The sequence below is a fragment of the Myotis lucifugus genome, unplaced genomic scaffold (assembly GCF_000147115.1).
Source record: "Myotis lucifugus unplaced genomic scaffold, Myoluc2.0 scaffold_14, whole genome shotgun sequence".
NCBI lineage: Eukaryota > Metazoa > Chordata > Mammalia > Chiroptera > Vespertilionidae > Myotis > Myotis lucifugus.
Window position 1 is genome coordinate 5,947,612 of NW_005871062.1, and position 16,525 is coordinate 5,964,136.

At 41.9% G+C, this 16,525-nt stretch overlaps 1 protein-coding gene across 2 annotated transcripts in view; it reads right to left on the reverse strand.

Annotated features, from left to right (window-relative positions):
* TPRG1 (tumor protein p63 regulated 1) overlaps nt 1–16,525 on the reverse strand; it is a 136,823-nt gene that overhangs the window by 97,551 nt on the left and 22,747 nt on the right. For both annotated transcript variants that reach the window (XM_006084782.3, XM_023750562.1), the window contains one exon: nt 4,975–5,204. In XM_006084782.3, the coding sequence (XP_006084844.1) occupies nt 4,975–5,196 (222 nt within the window). In that variant the 5' untranslated portion in view covers nt 5,197–5,204. The remainder of the gene's footprint in view (nt 1–4,974; nt 5,205–16,525) is intronic.

Below are 16,525 nucleotides of genomic sequence, written 5' to 3' on the forward strand. Positions count from 1 at the left end.
TAGAGAAGAATGTTAAGAAAATATAGTGAGGATTTTTTACAGTATGGTTTTACCTCAATAATTACAGCAGGAATTGAGAAACCGCAATGTGTTATTTGTTGTGAAGTTCTATCAGCCGAATCTATGAAGCCGAAAAAACTAAAATGCCATTTTGATAGCAAGCATCTGAGCTTTGCCGGCAAGAATACCAACTATTTTAGAAGCAAAGCTGATGGACTCAAGAAAGCCAGACTTGACTTTGGTGGCAAGTACCACAAACAAAACGTAGCAACCATTGAAACTTCATATTTGGTGGCACTCAGAATCGCCAGAGCTATGAAACCTCACACCATTGCTGAGGATTTACTGTTGCCAGCGGCCAAAGACATTGTTCAAGTTATGATCAGAGATGAATTTGTTACGAAATTGAGTGCAATTTCCTTCTCTAACGACACTGTCCGCAGAAGAATAGATGACATGTCTGCTGATATTCCTTTTTAAAAAAATATATTTTATTGATTTTTTTACAGAGAGGAAGGAAGAGGGATAGAGAGCTAGAAACATCGATGAGAGAGAAACATCGACCAGCTGCCTCCTGCACACCCCCCACTGGGGATGTGCCCGCAACCAAGGTACATGCCCTTGACCGGAATCAAACCCAGGACCCTTGAGTCCGCAGGCCGGCGCTCTATCCACTGAGCCAAACCAGTTATGGCTGCTGATATTCTTGATCAAGTAATCCAGGAAATTAAATCTGCTCCACTTCCAATATTTAGTGTCCAGATTGATGAATCTACAGACATTGCAAACTGTTCACAGTTACTGGTTTATGTGAGGTATATTAATGATGGCGACTTTAAAGATGAGTTTCTTTTTTGCAAACCTCTTGAAATGACACTACTGCACGTGATGTATTTGATACAGTTGGTTCATTTCTGAAGGAGCATAAGATCTCTTGGGAAAAGGTTTGTGGTGTTTGCACAGATGGTGCTCCAGCTATGTTAGGATGTCGATCTGGATTTCAATGTTTGGTACTGAATGAGTCACCAAAAGTCATTGGAACTCACTGTATGATTCATCGGCAAATATTAGCAATGAAGACACTGCCACAAGCGTTACAAGAAGTAATGAAAAGCATCATAAGTTATGTCAATTTTGTAAAGGCGAGCACTTTAAACAGTCGACTGTTTTCGCAACTGTGCAACGAGTTGGATGTGCCAAACAATGCTCTGCTATTTCACATTGAAGTGAGATGGTTATCGAGAGGAAAAATTTTAAAACGTGTTTTCTTGAGCTTTGTGATGAACTCAAAACATTTTCTAATCAGAAAGCAAGACCGCAGTTCGAAGCACTTTTCGGTGATAAAAGTGAACTGCAGAAAATAGCTTACTTGGTTGACATCTTTGCCATCTTGAGTGAGTTAAATTTATCACTGCAAGGACCAAATGCAACATGCCTCGATTTGTCTGAAAAGATCCGATCATTCCAAATGAAACTTCAGCTTGGCAAAAAAAATTGGATGAAAATAAAATTTACATGTTGCCTACCTAATCTGCTCTCTTTGAGGAACATGACATTGAACCAGACAAAAGGATTACGATGATAATTTCTGTGAAAGAACACTTGCACATGATTGCAGACGAAATTTCATCGTACTTTCCAAATCTACCTGACACCCCATTTGCACTTGCCAGAAGCCCATTCACAGTCAAAGCTGAAGATGTTCCTGAGACAGCACAAGAGGAATTCATTGAACTTATTAACAATGATGCAGCGAGAACTGATTTCTCTACAATGCCAGTTACAAAATTCTGGATCAAGTGTTTGCAGTCATATCCTGTTCTGTCTGAGACTGTGTTGTGCCTTCTTCCATTTCCAACAACATATCTTTGTGAAACAGGGCTTTTCAGCTTGTTGGTTATCAAGTCTAAGTACAGAAGTAGACTTGTTGTGGAAGATGATCTACATTGTGCTCTTGCAAAGACTGTCCCGAGAATTTCTGATCTGGTGAGAAAGAAGCAATCTCAACCTTCGCACTGACGTTGGCTTTTTATGCATACTGTCGCAAAATGTAGCAATGTAATTTACTGTTGTTATATTAAGACTGTTACCCATGCTACACCATGCTTCAAGACAAAATTTAATTTATTTGTAATTAGAAATAAATATTTCACAATATATAATTACATATTGTTTTTGTGATTAATCACTATGCTTTAATTATGTTCAATTTATAACAATGAAAACACATCCTGCATATCAGATATTTACATTAAGATTCATAACAGTAGCAAAATTACAGTTATGAAGTAGCAATGAAAATAATTTTATGGTTGGGGTCACCACAACATGAGGACCTGTATTAAAGGGTCCCGGCATTAGGAAGGTTGAGAATCACTGCATCCACTTAGCCAAACCTACTAGGGCTGCAAGGTACTTTTAAATAATCTTTAAATACCTAGAATGTAAATAGTTATATCAGGATATGGGGATTAAATGGTTACTGCAATGGAATAAGGCATTCTGAGATTCCTTATAACCTAATAGAAAGTAATGACAAAATAATATGTCATCATCCTGTGAAAGAAAGCTTATCAAGGCAATTCAGATACAGTTCTAATTCTAAATTTTAACAAATATCTCACTGGAGGGGACCCTTATTTTCAAGTCACAAATAACATAATGGACAACATCTTCTCTAATAGTCTAGCACTAATATCTTCAATCAAAATACATCTACTAAGAGAATTTCAAAGACCTATGTATTTTGTGTCCTTGCTTTTTCTTGATCTGGACTAGCCTGGGGTCAGTTGTCACACAAACAATACTCATGTCTGCTGCTAAATTTTCCCCATATACTGAACTCCTTAACTAGATACTGAGAGGAAGGAATAGAAGGGAATGCTCCTAGAGACTCAGATGCAAGAAGATCTGTCTTCTGGCTGTCATCATGCCCAGATAGGATTACGTTGTCGTAAATATATAAGATAAGAAAACCATCTAAATTGTAATGTGATTTGTAAAGTCTGAGAAAATGTGTCTTTCCCTGAAAATAAAGGAAATGCATCTTATTTTATTATTTTGAAGTGTCTGCCCTTAGAAAGAAACATCATCTTTATTATAATCTTCAAGGGATTTTATTGTAAGGAGGGGTGTTGAGAAATCTTTTGCCCAGTGAGATATATAATTTCCAGATCAGAAAAAAATCTAACACAGACAATAATAATACAACTAATATATTTAGCTTTTCCCGATGCAAGAGCAAGACACAGGGAACCCTATAGTAAGAGGAGAAGGAAAAAGAGAGAGCATGAAAGCCAAATTAGTATCATGAAAGCAACGGCATCTTGCTACACAATGGGAAGTCCCAAACCTGCTTATTAAAGTCTCCTTGCTTACAATAGAACACAGGCTATAAAAAGGCCATGGGGAACCATTAATTAAATATTAAAAGTTCAAATAGTTTTAGTCCCAGTAGTTTATATTTAATTTACATTCTCAAGTATAAATTTAGAGATAATTTTCCATCCCTAATCACTTCAACTTTCTGATAAGATATCTTCAAATATAGAGTCCTACAGGGAGCTTAAAAATATCTTTCCTCAAGTGGATCAAATATTGTTTTTTTCATAAGAAGTTGCCTTTGAATATATCTCCACAATAAAGTGATTATCATAATATACCTCAAGTTATTAGTCTTGAGAAGCACTTTTGTTAGCCTTGGGGCCTTTTTTAGATATGGCTGAGCAATAATAGCAGATGAACTACCACAGGAGGAAAAGGTTATCTAAGCTGATGAGAGTCTCCATGTACACTTAAAAAATGAGATGGTCTCTTTTGCCACGGTATACAATCCCTGATTTTTGACCCCAGTTGTTGTAGCCTATGAGCTATCCAGGACTGTGTTGACAAGAATGTTAAAAAATTGTAAAAGATCTCTAAGTAGGAAGGAGAGTTCAAGACAGAGATAGGTACTAGACACCAATGACATAGTCTCTATTGATTCAAATGGTAGAAGTTTAAAATCATTTTTATCACCTGTATATACAAACCCCACCCTCATTCCCCACCCATCCATTTACTTTCCTAAATCCAATGCATAGGAATGAGAGCTCGGCTCCAGATTGCAGTGATAGGGTTAAGATTTAAAAGTTCCTGCTCCCACACTATAATACCAGCATCTCCGTAGACCCTTGAAGTTCAGCATATTCTCACCATGCCTTTCCACTCTGCCACCCATGTTTACAGAATATAACAAATAAACACTCTGGGCTCACGGCTTTAAATTCTAGCTGCTCTGGTTCTCTCTCCATAGGACATTAATTCCTTGAGGTCAGGTTTAGCATAAACACAAGACTGAGGAGGCAAAGATCCATGGAGACTGGAGGACCTGCTTCTCCTTAGTCCTACCTGGTGATCAAAAATAAACTCTCTTAATTTATCTGAAATTCAACCTTCATCTGAAAAACGGGGATTAAGATATCTCCTTCTCAAACATAAAATAGGTACCAGTGATTTGAGGATGGTAACAGAGTGAACAACTAGCCATCTGTGAATTAGAAGGAAAAGAATGAATGCTATTGAGGTGTTGTAATAATTATTACAATAAAGTTATTTGGCAATGTCTGAAAAACAAAAGATATCTCCTTCACAATTTTATTTTTTATTTATTTTTAAATAGATTTTTATTGACTTTAGAGAGGAAGTGAGAGGGAGGGAGTAATAGAAACATCAATTGATTGGCTGACTCCTGCACACCCCCTACTAAGGATCAAGCCTGAAACCTGGGCATGTGCCCTGACTGGTAATCAAACCCATGACCTCTTGGTTCAAAGACCAATGCTCAACCACTGAGCCATGCCGGCTGGGCTCTTTCACATTTTTTAGATGAGATAACAAATGTGAAAACACTTGGTAAAATATGTGGTATACAGAAAGACATTAGGATTTTTTAAATAAGTCTTATGTAGCATTTAAGAGCACCAATGACTTTACCCGTGTAACGAAGTACTTCCGGGAGACATTAGCCCTGTGATAAGGATTGGGGTAGAGTGTTGATTCGGTGACACTTGGCTGCCTTGAAATCTGCTTTGGTACTGGGTCCTTGCCTGGGTCTCCCTCCTCCATGGAGAGTCGATCAGTCTCTGAGGGCTGGTCATCTCCCTCTTGTTTCAGAGACACGGGCTGGAATCCTTCAAAACTCCCAATCGTTGACATTTCTTTAGCTTAAAATAAAGGGAGAAACAATCTTGTCAATAAAAAAAACAAGTCACCTGGCTCTGGCAAAATAGGTACTTGAGCATATGATGCTCCTGAAACTGACAATTCCCCCTTCCCTACCTCCACCCACCCACACACATTAACTAAACAGAGGCATTGATGGATACAATTCAATAACTCAGACTTCACAATCCTGGAGAGCTATTCTCTGGACAGAGAAATGGAGGTTGTGCCCAGCTGGTGTGGCTCAGCAGTTGAACGTCAACCTATGAACCAGGAGGTCATGGTTCCATTCCCGGTCAGGGCATATGCGTGGGTTGTGGGCTTGATCCCCCCCCAGTGTGGGGTGTGCAGGAGGCAGCCAATCAATGATTCTCTCTCATCATTGATGTTTCTATCTCTCCCTCACGCTTCCTCTCTGATATCAATTTTTTTTTAAAGAAAGAAATGGAGGTTGCAAGTACTTTTGTTTTTCATCTTTAATCCCCCCATACAGGCAGCTGACTGAATAAGGGAAAAGTTGTGTGAAATAATTATCAAACATTTTTGTTCAAGATTTCATAACATTTTTACCAAACAATTCACCATCCTGCAAGCTTATTTAAGAGTTAAAAGCAATGATAATGCAACTTCTTTTGTGCTTTTTGGGTAACAATAAGGCACACAAGCACTTAAAACTGAGCACATTTTTCAGCTCAAACATTGCAATTCTAAAACTGTATCCTAAGAAAATAATTTAGACAAATGCTCAAAGACATAAATATATAAGGTTGTACATCACAATGTCTATTATGTCTAATAGCAGAAAAAAATACAACTGTAGGTCTAGCAGCAAAACATTGGATATAATAGCAACATCATATATTCACACAACATTTTATCTAATACCAAAAGAAACTAAGTATTATCAGTTGGAAATTTGCTAAATAAGATATGTTATAACATGCAGTGAAATATAATGTAGTCACTGAAAATGTAAGTGTATATTTTTATCATGGAAAGATGTTGAAAATATATTATAAATGTGAAAAGTAAGCTATAAAATATTAGGAATAATGTTATTCAAATTGGTAAAATAATTCAGAAAGAAAGAAAGAAAGAAAGAAAGGAAGAAAGAAAGAAAGGAAGGAAGGAAGAAAGAAAGAAAGAAAGAAAGAAAGAAAGAAAGAAAGAAAGAAAGAAAGAAAGGCAGAAAATAAGAATAAAAGAAAGAAAGAAAGAAAGAAAGAAAGGCAGAAAATAAGAATAAAAGCATACTTGGACTTATGTGTATGCATGTATGGTATGAGAGGGGCTGGAAAAAGCCTAAAAAGATGTAAAATTAAACATTAATAATGATTATCCCTGGATGATAGTGCTTTAAATAATTTTTATTTTTTGTTTTGAGAAGTTTCTAGGTGCTTAAAATGATTTTACAGGAATGGGCAAAAGCAGGTTTATAGTTGTTTATATGAAAAAAGGCAAATAATACAGGTAAATAATATAATAATGAGTAGATAAAAATACAAAAATAAACTGTAAACCTACTTTTGCCCATGTGATCTTCTATACTAATAAAAGCCTCGGTGGTCCTCGCGCCTTTGCACGACACCCTCACATTATCACAAGATGGCTGCCACAAGATGGCCACCTTCATGTCATCACAAGATGGCTGCCACAAGATGGCTGGCAGGGGAGGGCAGTTGGGGGCGAGATCAGGGTGGCAGAGGAGAGAAGCTGGGGGCAACCAGGCTGGCAGGAGAGGACAGTTGGCGGTGAGATCAGGCCAGCAGGGAGGCAGTTGGGGGTGACCCAGCCATCAGGGGGGGCAGTGAGGGGCACCAGGCTGGCAGAGGGGGGCAGTGAGGGGCACCAGTCTAGCATGGGGCACAGTTGGCACAACCAGGCCAGCAGGGGGGACCGTGAGGGGTGATCAAGCTGACAGGGGGGAAGTTGGGGGTGACTAGGCTGGCAGGGAGGGGGGCATTAGGGGCGACCAGAATGGCTGATGGGGGCAGTGAGGGGCAACCAGGCCAGCAGGGGGGAAGTTGGGGGCAATCAGGTCAGCAGTCAGAGGTGGTTAGGGGTGATCAGGCTGGCAGGGGGGCCAGTTAGGGGCAATCAGGCAGGCAGGCAGGTGAGTGCAATTAGGAGCCAGCGGTCCTGGATTGTGAAAGGGATGTCCTGGGGATTGGGCCTAAACCGGCAGTTGGACATCCCCCGAGGGGTCCCAGATTGGAGAGAGTGCAGGCTGGGCTGAGGGGACACCCCCTCCTCCGTGCATGAATTTCATGCACCGGGCCTCTGGTATATAAATAAAAACACAATAAATGTATTTCTATTTTGTAAATAAAAAAGCAACACAATGCAAAACAAAAGGCACATGCTAACCTAGTAATAAGTGCCCCTAAATAAGGTCTCCATTTGCAATCTGAGGCCACATAGTTATCAATATAGTAAGCACACTACCAGTGCCACATGGAAGGAGGGTCTCACACTCAGCTTCATCGTATAATCAGGAGTGCCATCTTATTCTCAGCGCTGCCACGTGTTCTTAATCAGACACACTTATTTTCCTCAGTTCTTGTGAAATATCAGAAAGTGAGAAACAGCCCCTATTACCAGCAACTTTACATTCTTAAAATAGGGATTAATTAGAGTATTCAAGAGAGGTAAAAATACTATGAACATATCATTTGTTGCCTAACCTGGACACTTTTGAAGGTGAAAGTGTGCTATTAACAATTATACCAGGATGATGGGAGTAGCTGGGATTGTCTCAGGCAAATGTGGACATAGACTCATCCTGAGAGGGTTTGAGTGTAGGAGAAAACACAGTTAGAACTCATGAATGAAAAGCCCTCTGCAGATCACATTACAGGTTATTTCACCTGATCCACCCAGCAAGCATTGGAGGATGATTTCATCTCCATGTGGAAAGCACAGAGTTGGATTATTTCAGAAACACTTGTAAAATTGTGGCAGCACTTGCACTCCCACCCAGGACTCTGAAACATGATTTGATTTCAGCATGCCCACCATGATACACACTATTTTACATCAGGAGGGGATTTGCTGGATTTTCAGGGGTTTTTTTTGAAAAGTGGGGTGTACAAAAGGCAGAGAGATTGGCTTTTGGGAAATACAAAACACACAGGAAGAAGCAGAAAAACATTTTGTGTGCCTGAGAGAGAGAGAGAAGACAGAAAATGAGAGATATCATGAGAGGAGGTGTCTGACTGAGTTTAGTGGTTTTCAGGTGGGGACCATTCCCTCCCTTTCCCATGTAACGGCCTCCCTGGCAGTTACAGGCTCTATTATGCGGGTCTGCCACCTGTCAGAGTAGGTGTTGGAAGGAAGTGCATGTCTAGAGTTCCCTGTAACCCGTGAAGGAAAGTTTGTGCCTTTGGGAAAGGAAAGCCTGCTTCTGTATTTGCTGCACTCTGTGAACAAGCTCCTAACAACAGACATCTGCTAAAGACTCCTGTGCCTGGAAAACAGAGGGAGGATTTAATTAGCACCACTTCCTCTCCCTCAGGCTGTCTTCTCTGGAAACACTTGAAGAGAAGCAGAGCACTTTGGAGACTGAGAAGTTTGAGATCCAGGAAAGAAGGAAACTGAGCTTTAGTTAAATTTGAGTAGCCATGACTAATGGGAAAGTTGAACCCAACCACCTCAATTCAAAATGATTCCAGCTCCCTTCCAGCCATGGGGACATCTTTGTAAGGACTTGTAATTTCTTCAACAACCTCCCCCATAGCAGAGGAGCAACATGCATCTAAGCAGCCCACTCCATTCTTCATCACCACCTGCCCAGATAGTGTTTATTCCCAATTCAATACAAACCCCTTCTACCGCTGTATAAATAGATCATATACATTCAAGTACTAAAAGCATATTAATACTGGTAACAAATCCAGCCAAATCCAAATGTTTCTATTGCTTTACGTGAATAATTACTAGTATGCCTTACAACAGACCCGTCGAGAGCCATTTACAATTGAAAATCATTGTTCCCTAAGATTGCCCAGTAAATTTACCTTAGCGAGTAGTGCTAAAGAGAGTACAATTTCTAACAGCAGCAAAGAGTCAAGGCTTAGGAAGATAATTATGTTCATACTTTTTTACCTTATTTTTTCATTCCAGGGAATTCATGTAATGAAAATTATTCTAAAAAAAGGAAGACTACAATATTACTTATTATGTGTTAATGAAACATTGAAGACCAGTTAATACCTAATGGCCAAAAAATTTCTAATTCTATCCAATCAATATTGTGTAAATACTTAAAATAATGTGAGTGGGATAATCCAAGATGGCAGCAGATTAGGTAGAAGCTACATTCATCTCCTTCCAGAACCAAACTGAAATTACAGCTAGATTATAGCACAATCATCCTGAATCACCAACTGAAGACCAGCTGAAGAGAATTCTTATAAGCAAGGATTTACAGAAGAAGCCAAATTGAGACTGTAGGAAGGGCAGAGACACAAAAAGGGCTGGACCCACTCCCATGGTGGCTGAGGTTCTGGGGGTATATTTTAGCTGCAGGGGAGTTCCCCCTGAGAATTGTGGGGTTTAAACCCCAAGCTGGGCTCCCCAGCCCAGAGCACCAGATCCAGGAAAAGTTTCCCATATACTGGTAACATCTGGTTGTGAAAAGCAACAAGGTTTTGGTCCATCAGGGAGAGATAGAAGTCTGCCAGAGATCCCTCTTAAAAGGCCAATGCACAAAATTTTGTTTGCAGCCACTCACCCTGGACTCTGGCAGAGGGAAGGTGGAGAGGACTAGAGTCCTGTGAAGAGTCTGGTGTTTGTGGCTCTGGGGAGGGAGCTTGGGGGACAGCTGCTAGGATCCCTGTGCTGAATCATTCTTCCATATAGCAGATGCCGTTTTTCCTGAGTGGAGCACTTCCCTCTGTGTGGTATTAGCCTAGGGCCATGGTCGGCAAACCGTGGCTCGAGAGCCACATGCTGCTCTTTGACCCCTTGAGTTTGGCTCTTCCACAAAATACCACATGTGGGCGCGCACGTACAGTGCGATTGAAACTTCGTGGCCCATGCGCAGAAGTTGGTATTTTGTGGAAGAGCCGGTATTTTGTGGAAGAGCCACACCCAAGGGGCCAAAGAGCCGCATGTGGCTCATGAGCCTCAGTTTGCCGAGCCACAGTTTGTCAACCACTGGCCTAGAAGAATACAATAGACCCACCATCTGGACTACCTTTCACCCTACCTTGTGGAGCTTATACCCTGCTAAGGAGTCAGTTGCCTTGGCCAGAGTGTAGAGATCAGGGCAGACTGAGGAGGTGTCTGACTGAGTTTAGTGGTTTTCAGGTGGGGACCATTCCCTCCCTTTCCCATAAACCTGACTAGTGCTTCCTCCTTATGGGAGATCTGATAGAAACACACTCCAGGCTTCCTGGCAGACCCACCCTCCAGCCTCCAGAGGCCCCACCCACCTGATTCCTACTGGCTCCACCCTTCCGAGGGCTGTGCAAAATCCAGGACAGACTGAGTGGTATAGCTCTGGGGTAGGGAACACAATCCCCACCTTCTCTGAAACCTGACCAGAACCTCCCATTGATGGGACAACCACTCACTTCTATCTGGTGACTCACTGTGAATCTACCTCATGAAACTCAAGTCCCACTAGAGCAGTGGTTCTCAACCTTCCTAATGCCACGACCCTTTAATACAGTTCTTCATGTTGTGGTGACCCCAACCATAAAATTATTTTCGTTGCTACTTCATAACTGTAATTTTGCTACTGTTATGAATCATAATGTAAATATCTGATATGCAGGATGTATTTAGGCGACCCCTGTGAAAGGGTCGTTCGACCCCCAAAGGGGTCGAGACCCACAGGTTGAGAACCGCTGCACTAGAGGCTCTTCCAGTGGCTGAGCCTAATAGGCAGCCAGCAGATGGAGGAAGACAGGTGGATCTTAAGTGTTTTGGAACTTCAGCCAACCTGCCCTAGTTCTGGTACTGGTAAAAATGGGCCTTGGTGCATAGCTTGGTATTTCCCTTACACACCCAGGCCTAGCAGAGGCAACCACAAACTGTGAATCACTTGTAGCTTCAAACAAGTTGCCCAAGACCAGTCACAGGCAGTGTCTGACATTGGCCTGCACCAGAGTCCCTCCCAAGAGACCCAGAACCAACACACTCAGTGGCCAACTTCAGACAACTTCAGAGCAGGATCCAATGAGCTTCACAAGCAAGCATAGCCAAAGGGAGATCTCAGAAGGCACCAACCCCTCATAAGGCAAATTCTGCTTTGTGTAGTCAGCACCTGCATAGAAGCTCATATGCCACGATTGGGGTTGAACCTCAGAGTGAGCCAAACTGGTCAATCCCAGATACCAATGGGCCAATGGCAATCAAGATTCAAATACAACAGCAGGGTCCACATAACCCACACAAGGGACATTCTGGGAGCATCCAGATCAGGTGATCAAGGAGATTGTACCACTGCACCCCAAAGGACACCTTCTACATAAGGCCACCCTACAAAGACTGGTAGTCATAGCAGATCTATCTAATACATAGAAACAAACACAAAGAGGTGAACAAAATGGGGACACAAAGAAACAGACCCCAAATGAAAGAACAGGAAAGAAATCTCCCCCGAAAAGTGCTAAGTGAAATGGAGGCAAGCAATTTATCAGATATAAAGTTCAAAGTAATGGTTATAAGGATGCTCAATAGCATGAAAAAGGACATAGAAAGCATTAAAAAGAGTCATAAGTAAGAATACAATATCTGAAATAAAGAATACCCTGGAAGTAGATTGGATGAAGCAGAGGATCAAATCAGCTATTTGGAAGACAAAGTAGAAAAAAAAAAAAAACACCCAACTAGAGCAGCAGAAAGAAAATATAACTTTAAAAAATGAGGATAGTTTAAGACCCTTCAGGACACTTGAAGTATAACAACATCTGCATCATAGGGGTACGAGAAAAAGAAGAAAGAGTGCAAGGGATTGAGAACCTATATGAAGGGATCGAGAACCTGTATGAAGAAATACTTAGTGAAGGAAAAAGACACATAAGTCCAGGAAATGTAGAGAGTCCCAAACAAGATGAACCTAAAGAGGCCTCACTAATACACATCATAATTAAAATGGCAAAGTTAAAGAAAAAGAGAGATTCTTAAAAGCTGCAAAAGAAAGGCTGTTACCTACAAGGTAGCTTCCATGAGACTGTCAGCCGATTTTTCAACAGAAACCTTGCTTTCTTAAAAATCAAAGAGAGATCTAGCGTAATTGATCCTCAGGTGGATAAATAACTACCTTGAGATCTAATCAGCTTAAAAGGAGTAGCTGGCTTCACTATGTGGCCACAATTCCAGCCAGAGGCAAAGAAAGGGAGAAGTAGGGGATAGTTTTGTGGGGTTTTTTTTTCCCTCTCCCAGGAGTAAAAAATAAAGAAGTTTGGACATAACAAAAAGTTTCATAGTTTTGACCAAGAAAACAGGATTGACATTAAACAGAGACACTGGTGAAACTCAGGGCTATTTCATGATGAACCTCTTCTCAAAGGCCATGCCATTCTTCTTTTCTTCAGCTCTGCTTCCTCCTTTCCCATCTAGCTTTAAGAAGTTTTTCTTAGATTCTTGCTCTGTCTGCCTCCCTGGCAACCTCGCACAGCCAGGCTGTCCTTTGCTTTCTTCACTAGCTGAGTTTGTCTCCTGATGTCTCCATAAGTCTCCACAAAATTTGTTTTAGCCCTCCGCAATCCTATTGTGGGGTCTGTCACTTGCACGGAGCTTTTAGAGTATTAACAACTCCTTCAGGGTCCTCATTACTACCTATCTGGCTCCTTAGGAAGACAAAATTTCCAGTTAGAAAGCACTCATATATCCTAACTTCCACATTGTATAAATGAGGAAACTGAGGCCGGGATGGGTTATGTGTCTCCCTTGAACTCTAGTTTAGCCACTTAAAATTTAGTTAAAGACAAGAAGGAAGTTATGGCCACTGTAGGATTAAAAATATTATCTCCAGAGAAACACTTGTAGGCAGTCCAGGAGCTTAGGAAAGTCTATGGTTTGTTAACAAGAACTGCTACCTTCTTGCAGGTGGGGCAGTGCTGGGCAGGGGGAGGGAGTGTGGGAGTTAATTCCCATGGCTTGTGTTATATTCAAAGCTGGCAACTGTGTTTTTCTGATGATGACATCTCCATCCACCTGAAGGGGTTAACATTCTCCAGGCATATCCCCAAAATAAAAATCCACTTTTAATTTTGACATTTTGTAAAGGTAATTTATGTGAATTTATGTGTGCAGCCTTTCCCGAGTCTCTGTGCGAACAGTTACGGGATGTGCAGTGGATAAACAACAATACTCTAACGCCTTGAAACTCTCCAACAAGCCCTCCTCTGTGCCAGCTCAGATAAGAAAATTGGCAAACAATTCATCACCATTTCACATTTTGTGCATTAGTGATAACAAGCCTGCAGGGCTGCTCTGTGTCCAGGGGAAAGTGGAATTGATGGATAGTCTCTTTGCTTCCAGCTTCTCCCCTGCCATGCAGGGCCCTCTGGTCTGCTATAAGTGCTTTCACTCAGCAGGGAGTAGGGGAGAATACAGGGCCAAGATAAATAAATGTGGGTCCCCACTCTTTCCCTCACTCACTGGGTCACCCTGGGCAATGGCTTCCCCTCTCTGCACCTCAGGTTCCTCATCTACAAAATGAGAAGCCAGACTTTATGCTTAGCAAATTATACTCCTAGGAATGACTAACCCTTTTTAATCAATAGAGATCCATTTATCTGTTTCTGGACATCTTCTGAAGTTTTCATGGGGGGTGAGAGTGAAATGTATTAACGTTTGAAAACTGTTGAACTAAATTATTCCTAAGTTTACTTCTAACTCAATCCTCAATCCATTTTTAGAGAGAGAGGAAAGGAAAGGGAGAGAGAAAGAGAAACATCCATATGAGGGCACAACATTAATTGGCTACCACCTGCATGCCCCATACCCTTACCAAAAGGTGTAGGAGAAGGCACCCAACCAACTGAACCACACCAGCCAGAGCATTCCAAAGCTTATTTTTTCTTCAGTGCCCAGAATATTCTAGATCTCAGCCTATAGAGGTTGCTCATATATGGTTTCCCTCATCTCATCTTCATTAAGCGACTCCAACTGACAAAAATAGCTCCCTTGTGATTCAAATTCTGTGGGGTCAGAGGAGGAGACTTACAATGGTAGTCACAAATTTGGGCACCCATTGCTAAAATTCTGGAGCATTTGGCTTCTGACTTTTGCTAACACAAATGCTTTTCCACCTTGATGAGAGCTACTAGGGACATTAATAGCAGAGCAGTGAGCACCTCACCCAGGTGAGGCCAGGGCCAGAGACATGCTAGAGTCTCAGTAACTATCCTTGCATTGAAGAAGGGAAACAATTAGAGGTCAGCTGAGCTCCTCACACAAGATGTTAATTTTTAGAGTAGTTTCATGAAAATGTATATGAAAAATAATCCTATATAATAAAAGGCTAATATGCAAATTGACCAAACAGTGGAATGCAGAAGCTGCCCCCTGGTGGTCAGTGTGCTCCCATAGGGGGAGCACCACTCAGCCAGAAGCCCTGAAAGGGCTCACTGCTGGCAAGCACAGTGGTGGTGGTGGGAGCCTCTCCCGCCTCCGCAGCAGTGCTAAGGATGTCTGACTGATGGCTTAGTCTCGCTTCCCCCTGGGCATCCCTTGAGGGCTCCCGGACTGCAAGACAGCGCAGGCTGGGCTGAGGAAATCCCCCCCGAGTGCATGAATTTTGTGCACCGGGCCTCTAGTTAATAAAAATAAGAATATTAACTAGAGTACCTTGTGAGACTACAGAAATCTTGTGACTCCTGGAGATTAATTCTCTTACATATTTCCATGAACATTTCCACTGCTCACCCTGTAGGGATTATGGTAGCACTTGAGTCCATGACTCCTGTAGCTTTGTCACATTGTTCTGTATTTACGTCCCTATCTTTACTCCCAGGCCATGAGCAACTCCAGAGCAGAAACTGTGCTGCATTTATCTTTAGCCAGTACTTGGCATGGGCCTGGTACAGAGTAGGACTCAGTACAAGTTCTCAAACAGATGAATGGATGTCCTGCTGTCTCTGTTAATTCTGAGATCTGAAGGCCAAGGCTATGGCTGACCTATTGTTGTTTGCACATTACCTCATCCCTCAGACATGAATGCTCAGTAAATGTTTGTGGACTGAGTAATGAAGCTCTGTGTGAGGCGTGAAGGGAAACATCTTCTGTACACACCCACACGTACCCTCACTCAGACACACATAGAAACACATGCCACAGTCTTTCATCTACCCAAGTGCAAAGTCTAGTGGAGGTGACGGAAGCATGAGCAGATAATTACAGGCTTATGTGATGGAGACATAACAGGAGAACGTGCACAAAACACGGTGGAAACAGGAGATGGGGATAACAGGCTGGAGAGAGGGCATTGAGTGTGGAGAGGTAGAGATGTGAATAAAGGCGCCTCAGATCTGACTGCATATTAGAGGATGGGCAAGGACATTCCAGGCAAAGGTGTGAGATGTGAAGAAGAGGGTGTGTTCAAAAGATAGCAGGTAATATGTTGTGCATAACTGAGATGTCCCCTGCCCACCTCCAGCCCCCATCCCTTGAAGACCTGGTAACACTTGCTCAAAACTATCACTCTCTAACACAGTGAAAGTCTGAAATCCTCCTCTCACCTCCTCTGTATTCCCTTCTGTCACACCTCCTTCCCTGCTGGTACAGTTCTCTCCAGATGCAGAGTATGGGCTCACACTGTACATCCACTTGCCTCAAGAATGTCATGAGATCAACAACTTCATTCATGATTTAGAAATGTCATGGAGAGGTGAGTCACACTGTGTGTAGTCCAGCTTGGCACCATTCATCTGCTTCTCTCTTCTCTTTCCAGGGTACTAATTTCTTTTTTGTTTGTGTCTGTGGTTATTATTTTAAATAATATATAATTTTACTCATATATCCAGGTCTCGCAGATTCTTTCCTTCAACTTCCCAAATAAATGGAGATCCCCCTCAAAGGTAAGTCCTGGAGGTAGCTATTAATGTGAACTTGTACCAGGATGTGTGAGTCAGGGGAGTGCTGACTGGAGATGTATCTAAAAGTAGAAAGAAGCCAACCTGTAAGGCTGCATCCATGCAGTGACTTATCTCAGGCAGTAGCAAATTGGCAGGGAGGAAACAGAAAAGTGGTGGCATTTGAGGGAAGGCAATAATGAGGTTAAATCACCAGCCTCCCCACTACCTTCCAAAAGACAGAATGAAAGGAAGGACGGAAGAAAGGAAAGATGGAAGGAAGGAAGGAAGGAAGG